At 44.5% G+C, this 10,131-nt stretch overlaps 1 protein-coding gene across 1 annotated transcript; it reads right to left on the bottom strand.

Moving 5' to 3' along the window:
• Positions 1 to 1,884: 1,884 nt before the first annotated feature.
• Positions 1,885 to 9,783, bottom strand: LOC308149999 (tudor domain-containing protein 7B-like; the record flags this gene model as incomplete). The annotated part of the gene is made up of 11 exons (XM_080522873.1): positions 1,885 to 2,102; positions 3,315 to 3,475; positions 4,169 to 4,698; positions 5,866 to 6,003; positions 6,194 to 6,277; positions 6,363 to 6,497; positions 7,006 to 7,205; positions 7,325 to 7,436; positions 8,254 to 8,446; positions 8,808 to 9,172; positions 9,775 to 9,783. The coding sequence occupies 11 exons, from the start codon at positions 9,781 to 9,783 to the stop codon at positions 1,885 to 1,887; spliced, it is 2,145 nt and encodes a 714-aa protein (XP_080378999.1).
• Between the last annotated feature and the right edge of the window lie 348 nt (positions 9,784 to 10,131).

The raw sequence follows: 10,131 nt of genomic DNA, 5'->3' as shown, positions 1-10,131 counted from the left end.
ACTACAGGGGTCTAAAACAATGGGCACTTTGCTGTGGAGTGGCAGCAGCCAAGTACTTGACAGACCAAATGCATAAACATATACCAGTAATTGTGCTTTTAATCATTAAAAGCATGAATTGCTATTGGCAAAACAATCATTGTTTTAGAAGTTTCAGTAGTTTGGGTGACACATTGAAAGCATCGGTGAGGGTCAGGGTCTTAGTATGTTACATGACCAAATCTTTCAAATGTTATCATGTATGTATGCAAAAGATCTACTTGATGTGACCATTCTTCTCTGACGTCCAGGCATAACAGTGTGTGAGTGAAGTGTAACATTGTCCAAAGAAGTCAATGGGGTAGAAACACTAAGGGGTATACTAGTCTCTGAAACGGCATGGCTTGAGTTTTCTCCTAATTGGTCTTGGTGTATCACGGGGTCTGTCTGGTTGGGACACCACATATGTATGTGTGTGTTAAGACCGCACAGCCTCACGTCGTCAAGATGAAGTCCGCTATTGCAAGAGGAGATCTCAATATCCACGTACCTCTTCCACTGCTTATCCCAAATCTATTTATAGCAAACGGGTCCCGCGTTGTGACAGACGAATACTTTGACCAGATATGGTTCCTTCTCGGACCGGTCGAGTCACACTATGGGGTCGCTTCATCCAAGGGAAAATAACGCCCGAACTACCCACTGTACATACTTTGTGTTTTGTCCCCCGCCCCCACCTGTGGTGTATGTCCCCACCTGTCCTACCCGCTGTACATACCTTATGTTTTGTTGTATTGTTCTTCCCATGATGGATGTATGTTTATCTTGTAGATAGTACTAGTTATTTGTCTGTATTATCTTGTAGATAGTACTAGTTTTTTTGTCTGTCTTACATGTAACGATGAATTGAGAATCAAGGACCCCAATTGAAATAAGCCAGTGGCTTTCTTGGGTTTTTATCCTGTTAGTTGACCTTGTATGTAATATGTACTTTCATGTACCTACTTCTGCAAATCTTCTAATAAAGTTTTCAATCAATCAATCAAAAAACTAACAAACAAAAACATTCATGGCACGCGCGGATATCCTATAATGTTGACAACTCGGGCTGAAATTAAATACTCAACTTTCCTTTCAACTTCTCTTTCCGTGGTTGGCGTACTGTGTGTAACACTTCCTGTCAACTTTCGGTACACCCCCTCGCTGGCCTGCCACTCCAGTGATGTCATTGCTTCGGTCCGAGGCAAGCGCGCATAGAACAATAAATAACAATAATACCTTCATTTGTATAGAACTTTTCTAAACAAATGCTAACTGTGCTGTATATTTCTCTCTTCCAAATAACACTCGGATCCGTCGCCCAATACATTCTCCCAACGCTAATACTAAATAAGTAATACTCTTTTAGGCTACTCTATTATCTTACGAAAATAAATATAATTATGGAAGACATTTCGAAAGCAGGGAACATTAATAAAATTAACAAGCAAAGCATGGAATGTATTTGTTATCCTACTCATAACAATCATTTAGAATGAGAAAATATGATAATGCCTTCCAAGCACAAAACTTTGTATAACTCCACATTCACTCAATTTCGGCATTTTATTTTTTAAGTAGTGGGAGATCATGCAAAAAGCAAAACACACAGCAAAAGCACAGCAAAAGCGCAGGCATTTAAAGATCTAAAGGATCAGAAAAAAGGAAACAAATAAAGTAACACACTAAAACAATAACACAGCCACAAATTAAATTAACAAAGAGATAAATGGCTTAATGTGCGAAGAACAAAAGCTGGTGCTAAATAACTGAAAATAGGGATTTAAAACAGAACAATACACCCAGCTCTGGAATAAGATTATAAAATGTTTTTAACACACACACACACACACAGACCAGAGAGTCCTAGGCAGCGGTACTGAGCTCCTGGGGGAACTCAGCCATGATGTGGTGCAGCCAGACGTCCGTGTCTGTTGCCGTGTCCACCACAAAGATGGACACCTTCCTGTCCCAGGGCAGGGCTGCGTCCTGGACCGACTCCATCTGAGCCACCAGGCCCTTCTTCTCCACGTGGCTCCTGAACACGATGGAGGCCGCCTCCGACCACTGCCTCTGCTCGACACCTGGGGAGGAAGAGGCCAATCAGATGAGCCTGATCTGATCATCTGACACTGTTACATTTCCTGAAATTAGATTGAGGCGTCCAGACCACTGCCTCAACACTGGTGTTGTTGCATCCCACGAGTCTAAAAGTGCTTCCTGTCTCCTCATCCACACACTGATCTGACAGACCTGGCTGACCTGGCTGATCCACACACTGATCTGACAGACCTGGCTGACCTGGCTGATCCACACACTGATCTGACAGACCTGGCTGACCTGGCTGATCCACACACTGATCTGACAGACCTGGCTGACCTGGCTGATCCACACACTGATCTGATCGACCTGGCTGACCTGGCTGATCCACACACTGATCTGATAGACCTGGCTGACCTGGCTGATCCACACACTGATCTGATAGACCTGGCTGACCTGGCTGATCCACACACTGATCTGATAGACCTGGCTGACCTGGCTGATCCACACACTGATCTGATAGACCTGGCTGACCTGGCTGATCCACACACTGATCTGATAGACCTGGCTGACCTGGCTGATCCGCACACTGATCTGATAGACCTGGCTGACCTGGCTGATCCACACACTGATCTGATAGACCTGGCTGACCTGGCTGATCCACACACTGATCTGATAGACCTGGCTGACCTGGCTGATCCGCACACTGATCTGATAGACCTGGCTGATGAAAGCACATTGCTGTGGGGGATGGGGGGGGGGTCTAGTAAGCTCAGTGCAGATAAAGGAGGGGAAAACAGGGGAATGCCAAAGACCGGTCTTATTTATCAACCGGCAATCAATTCATCAATTTACTCTCAGCAGGGACTTCCCACACCTTCTGAAACATCAAATTCAAGCACTTTTCAAGGACTTTCAAGACTCAATTACCTCAAATTCAAGGACCCCAACACGGCATAGTTTGAGACAGATCTAGATGAGAATTTATATAATAGGAACTATACGCTCACAGACAACAATTAAAAAGAGAGGCTTGAATGTGTGAACACTAGATGGTCTGTTGCCTTCTCTACCACAGCACAGCAAAACAATATATTGTGAAATATGTGTTAAGTTAAGCAATGTGACTTATCTGCCATAATTATGTAAAACAGTCAATGTGATCAATCATACGCTCAGCTCATTTCTTTGATGATGATGATGATGATGATGATGATGTGATGAATCAGGGCCATCATATCTCAGCGTCCACTCACCAGCCAACTGTGCAGTGATGCCTTGGAAGGGTAGCTGTCTAAACTCCTCAATCAGAGGCTGCAGCTGGGTGCACCTGACTAGCTCTTGTTTTCCGTAATCCAGCTCGTACACAGACACCAGGCCGTTAGGCAGCAGCCCCTTCACCACCACCCGGTGCCAGCTGGGAAAGGTGGGGGAAGGGAGAGCGTCAGAAAATCTCCCAAAATAAACGTCATTGTTTTGTTGCCCATAACTTATCAGAAGGTATAACATAAACCAGGGGGGTATTCCATCAACGTTGCTAAAGGATAATCCAGGCTTATTTTTTCATGAGATGCATCAAAATAAGCCTCCTTCCTTTAGCGACGTTGATGGAATACCCCCCTGGACCTGTTTGTCAGAGACTAAACATATAGTGCAAGGCAACAGTTTCTAAAACCAGCTGATATTTTTGAAGGGTCAAAAATCGAAGACGTCAAATGCCTCTGGGAGTTGAACCGCATGCCCAACTGCAGATGTGGTCATGGCCTCCAGGTCAGGCTGTGTGGAGGACCGAAGCAGGCGAGAGTGGCACTGTGCCATGCTGTAAACTTGCCAGCACCACTATGTTAACGTTTCAAGGCGAATTAAACTATACATTTAGTAATGACGGAGTAACGCTCTTTGATCGCCAACGGCATCGTCGTTAAAAAGGAATGCGAAAGAGCTATGATGTTTCCTGAGTTTATTCAGCGTTTTAGCGTATTAAGGAAAATCCCCAAAACACAATTGATGTAATCTATAAACAAACCATACGGCTTTCTTTGTTGTTGTTGTTGTTTTTCTTATTCCATGCATTAGCCTACAATGAGTCTGGCCTCTGATTTGTACTCACTCTTTCTCCATTTTGGCGGCGTAGATCTCTCCTTTCCTCACATCCTCTACTCTGGTCCCCTCCTCTGTGTTGTTGTAGTAGAGGATCATCTCTCCCAACAGAACCTCCAGCTTATGCAGATCCTGCCAGGCAAGAAACACAAAGTGGCCCGGGTGACAGGCCACAGACACATAGATATCCAGGTTCTGGTCCGTCGGAGAAAGCTCCAGGAGAGGGGGCAGCCGCAGCGACTGTCCCCTGGCCGAAGTGACCCCCCTGGGGGCGACTTCGTCCACCGTCAACCCCTCTGATCCCTGGGCTGGGGTTGGGTGCGGCACAGGGCTGGTCAGGGACAGCTCCACCATCACCATCTTGGTGAGGTCACAGTCACCGCCACCAGAGCTCAGAGGGTTAGGGTTCCTCTGGCTGGGCCACTTCCACAGATCAGAGTGCGCCATCTGGTGGTTGATGCTGGTCTTCACCTCTAATGGAGTGCCATTAGAGGTGAACATGTAGATGTGAACCAGCTTGGCTTCATCCAGCTTGGAGATCTGAAGTGCAACAAGAAGGGAGAAGAAGGGTTGAAAAAACAAAAATCTGATCCAAAATTAGCCCGTCATAAAAAGTATAGATATAGGATATAGCTCCACTATAAGGATTGAAATTAGTTACACCACTGTAACTTTCTTCCTAGCAGAGCAAGAACTTCATCTTAAACGAACTGTGCATCTGAGTACATACACTTTTCAACAATATCTGTGTTTGTCCAAAAATAGATAGATATAGAAAGATAATACATGTGTTTGGCTATCATTCTCCACACTGGTTACACTATTAAGTGTGTGTGTATATATATATATATATATATATATATATATATATATATATATATATATATATGTATGTGTAATATGTCAGGGTTCCCACACCTTCTGAAACATCAAATTCAAGCACCTTTCAAGGACTTTCAAGACTCAATTCCCTCAAATTCAAGGACCCAACACGGCATAGTTTGAGACAGATCTAGATGAGTAATAGGAATTATGCGCTCACAGACAACAATTAAAAAGAGATTGAATGTGTGAACACTAGATGGTCTCTTGCCTTCTCTACCACAGCATAGCAAGACAATATGTGAAATATGTGTAAAGTTAAGCAATACAGAGATTAAGCTAAGTAAAACATTTTTGAATATATATATATATTATTTTTTTTAGAGAGAGAGAGAGAGGGGAATTCAAGCACTTTCAATGACCCATGTCTATTCTCAAAAACTTTTAAGACCGTGATTTTTTTCCTCAAATTCACAAACATTCAAGGATTTCAAGGACCCGTGGGAACCCTGTATGTAAAGATACAACTGTGTGAATTACCTTTATGCTACAGTCCGTGGAGTTGTGGACAGCAGCTCTCAGCCAGAGGAGAGCTTTAGGAGGCCAGGCTCTCCCCACTGACATACCCTCCAGACAGCACTTGATCGCCTATAATAATAATAATAATAATAATATTAACACTGGTCTGGGAACCACTGCATTAGACTTATAGCTTTTCTAGACACTCAAACACGCTTAGACACACATTATAGACACAAGAGCACACTTCTACGATGCCCAACTGAGAAGGTAACCACATTTCTTGGGGAAAAAAGAATTAGCATTTCAAAATAAGAGTTGAAGTCTGTGGGTGTCGCTTCGGCGTCTGGTGTGTGGCTGTCTCACCTGGTGTGGGATGACCATGAGCTCATGTAAGAAAGGTGTGGGGATCTCCCTTAGCTCGATGACCTCCACAGAGGCAGGGGTTCCCAGGTCAACGAACCGAATATCCAGAACTCTGCCACCACAGTGGAGGTAGGTGATCTGACACAGGAGAATGGGACACAACATAGTTTTTGAGCATGCGTGGCATTCGGTGGAGACACTACATACCTCCATGAACATATCTGGGCAAGAGAACAGTGTTGTATTATCATAGAAATCATTGAAAAATGTCCAATCTTGCTGAATAATTCAATTAATTTTAATTCTGAAAAAGGGACTCTTACAGTACCTCCACTCTGGACCATTTCCCATTGTGGCGGGCGAGGCAGCACATTCCACAAAACGGCTTCGACACCAACGACTCTGACGTGACCTGTCCCACAGCAACGGTCCAACTTCAATATAAGCTACTTACAATAAAACACAAATGGTATGCTAGTGTACCAGTCTTCATCTACCTGGGATATGAAGAAGGCTTCAATCTTCTTCAAAATGTCATTCAGCTTCACCTGCCCTCGTGAGGGCAGCTGGCAGAAGATGGTCTGATCAGTGCATATGTTGGTCACACGCACTTTCATGTACATGCTGTTGACCTACAAGAGAAAACACAAAAGCTCCACATTACACGATTCACCACAATCAGTAATTTGTGAAACCATTTTTGAATGTGTAAATGTATTACCATCGATTCTTAAAGATGTATTGTAGTCCCTATTTTTTGCTTAAAAATGTTAATGTAACATCACAATGCTCAGCAGGTACCCTTGGTTATTCCATTGGCGTTTATGAAAGTAAACCGATGAATGAAAATGCTGTAGGCTTGTAAAAAATATTTGCATTAGCTTGAGATCTTGAAAACCAGAATTTCAAATCTCTCGACTGAGATTCTAGGAGCGAAGGAAGTCCAACCTAGGGTTGGAAATTATTGTTATTTATTCAAATACATTTTTGGAAATTATTGAAATTATTCTGAAAGTTGTCTGCGCCCCCCCCCCCCCCCCCCCCCCGGCACTTAAGTTTTTACTTATTAACTGAAGCTCCTTGGTTTACGACCTAACCTGCTGTAGAAAGCAAGTCCCCGGATGATGACATGCTACCAACCTGCAGAGGGCTTGCCATGGACTGATCCTGGAGGGCGAGGAGACAGGCAGCGTTGACATTGACATCAACATCGTGCAACGTGTTGTACAGCACCACCAGTGCCCCGTCCTTCCCCAGAGTCTCCAGCAGGAGGATCTTACCAACCGCCAGGGACTCCAGAGCCGCCAGCACAGCAGGCTCTGTCATAAAGCTCTCCAGGCCTGCAGAGAGAACACCACAGACAGACATCACTCAGGAGAACAGAGCAATAGAAGAGGATGATTGCTTCATCGATACGCTCTGAAGGTCCACGCGTCAGAAACTGAGGTTTGTAAGTTACCTGCTAGGCTGCAGTTGGCAGCTTGGAATGGCAACTGGAAGAAGTCCTTGTGCAGGTGGAGGAGCCTGCTTTTGCTAACGACTTCTGAGAATCCATGGTCCACATAGTACACCTGCAGGGGCAAGATTACGCCTGGTCAGAAATGGGGGCTTGGATTTGCAGTGGACCTTTATTTAAATGTTTTGCAACGTTTATCTCAAGTACATACGTATACATACATACATGATAAGCAATGCTTACGAAATCATACAACACTGATGACAATTAAAATATTTTCATTTGATTTCCTGGAGGCTTGCTATGGGTCAAATCCTCACTCAAGACTCGGGTGCTTGAAAAGCACCCAGGAGAATGAGTAAACTGTCTATACCTGTTTAAACTGTCAACGCAGCTAAACAAACCAGTGGTCTATGGACAACCACGCTGTCTCAACACTAAAGGGACGGATCTTTTCTTACAATGCGTTTAATATGATATTATTATTATTACTACATGCCATTTAGCTGACGCTTTTATCCAAAGCAACTTACATTGCAGCGAGTGCATACATTTCATTTTCCTGTTTATATTGTCCCAGCGGGAATCGAACCCCAAACCTATGTGTTGTTAGCACCATTCTCTACCAACCGAGCCACAGAGGACCCCACAACAGACGTCCAAATCAAGCCCGAAAAAAAAACTAAACTGTGTGTATAATATGACTGATTTTTTGTGATCAATTTTTTATTTTGATTTTATGTACAAACACACAAAGGACAATGACAAAACAATTACCAAAATACACAACATTTCATACCTGCATACATTCCCCCTACCCACCCTCCCACACCTAATATGACTGATGATGATATTATCATTATAATAATATGACTGTGGTTCTTATGTTCACCCAACTGATGTTGGCATAAATAGGGTATGAAAGACTTTACCTTGACCTGACCGTCACTCGTGACCTCACCGACTTGGGCTCGGATGACCTCCTCTCCACCTTCGAACCTCACGGCAACCAGTTCCCCCACGGCAGGGTTGAGTAAGGGCTTCTGTGCGCCGAGTCGGCTGTAGAGTATCTGCATGGTGTCTTCCATCGCCTCCTGGGCGTCAGAATATTCCTTGCCTATGTACCTGAGGATCATGGTACATACACAAGGTTGGCGCAGTTTTGAAGGAACTCTTCTCTTTGGGGTCACATTTACAAAACCCCCGAATGACGTTTTGCCGCGCAGGAAGAATAACTTCACGGAAACATGCACTCAAAAACCATCTAGATCGACGGCAACAGATATATTATAGAAAGGCAAATGTACAAAAAAAAGTGAACCATCTCTTCAGAATGTTTGGCTACCACTGTGAGAAGCTCAATGACTCTGACCTTCAGAGTCATAAATACTTTATACACATCACCAGTCTCAGTTCACCTGAATGTATTTGCCTGATCCATATTTAATTTTTCGCTCCTCCTCACAATATGAACTTTGGCATCTACCTGATGATGACATCTTTGGTGCTGGCTTCCACCACCAGCACAGAGGAGTACTGCTCCTTGGGCTTAACCAGCGGGGGCACCAGGGGGCTGGCCGACGGGGGGTTGGTGGCACGGGGGACCTGCTGGGCTCTGCTCTTGTCCTCCGTGGGGAGGGCGTAGAGAATGGCCTTCTTCTTGTTGTCAAGAAAGGGGTACTCCACGGTGCACGCGTCCAGCAGCAGCAACAGGTTGTCTAGTTCGGGGAAAGGAGTCTTGAAGGTTTCCTGGAAGAGCTTGGGGAGGGTGTGGGCCCACAGGCCATGGATGTACTTGGACAGGAGCTCTTTGAGTTTGAGGCAAATGTCCGGTGGGACTGTTGCAGCCGTCTGGGAGGGGGGGGGTAGGAGGGGTTTGTGACGTTGTGCCGACAGTGGCTGATTTCGCTGGAGGGGTGATGCTGGGGGCTTTGGACAGAAGGGGGAAAACCAGTCGGTCGTCTCGTTTAGTGCTGCTGGCCCATTCAATCTGGAACACAATTTTATTTTATTTTTTATTTAACCAGGCAGGCATTGTAGGCATTTACATTGGCGGCCTGGCAAAAGACAAAAGCCTCTTAGGGGGAGGGGGGGCTGAAAAGAAATCAGGTTACATGTTAAAACAAAAGAGCACACACAACAGACAGTGGCACACATCCAAGCATTTCCAGCACAGTTAAAAGATAGAAAAATACAGACATCTCCAACACCTCCTCCACTTACATACAGTCACAGCATCAGTTATAAGTTAGGGGAAGCGGTGTCATTCTACTCATAACTCACACCAACTGCACATTTCTCATACAACTCAAATCATGATCTGAAAACTTCACATGAATTTGGCAACTTCTTCACAGGTGGAGTGCGTCTTAACACAGACTGTTCTATTCAAAACTAGTTTTGATTTAACTGCTGGGTCCTTTATATGATCTACTGTACTGTACTGTACTTACTTTAAGCATAGAGGTAAGGAGAGGAAACGTGGGCCAAAGTGTCACCTTAGTTAGTGATTGTCTACAGCAGAGACACAAGATCTCATTAACACAACCTAACTGTGATTTATGATTTATGATTTACTGTAATGACATTTCTATATCTGGGTGAACAATGGAGTTCTAACTGGTATCTGGGTATCTACCAGCCTCAAATACTCATACTTGGCATCACAGCTCGAACCGCACCTCCGACCTCTACTTCAGCAGCGTGTGTGCATGGCGGAACTGCTGCGGCTCTCATGCTTGCGGCTTCCGTACTGGCAGTGCAGCTTTAACAGCAGAGCTGCTACTACCAGCCCTATCTTTGTCGATTGA

The sequence above is a fragment of the Nansenia antarctica genome, assembly GCF_963989245.1.
Source record: "Nansenia antarctica genome assembly, chromosome: 2".
NCBI lineage: Eukaryota > Metazoa > Chordata > Actinopteri > Argentiniformes > Microstomatidae > Nansenia > Nansenia antarctica.
This window is presented reverse-complemented; position numbering and strand designations above follow the sequence as displayed.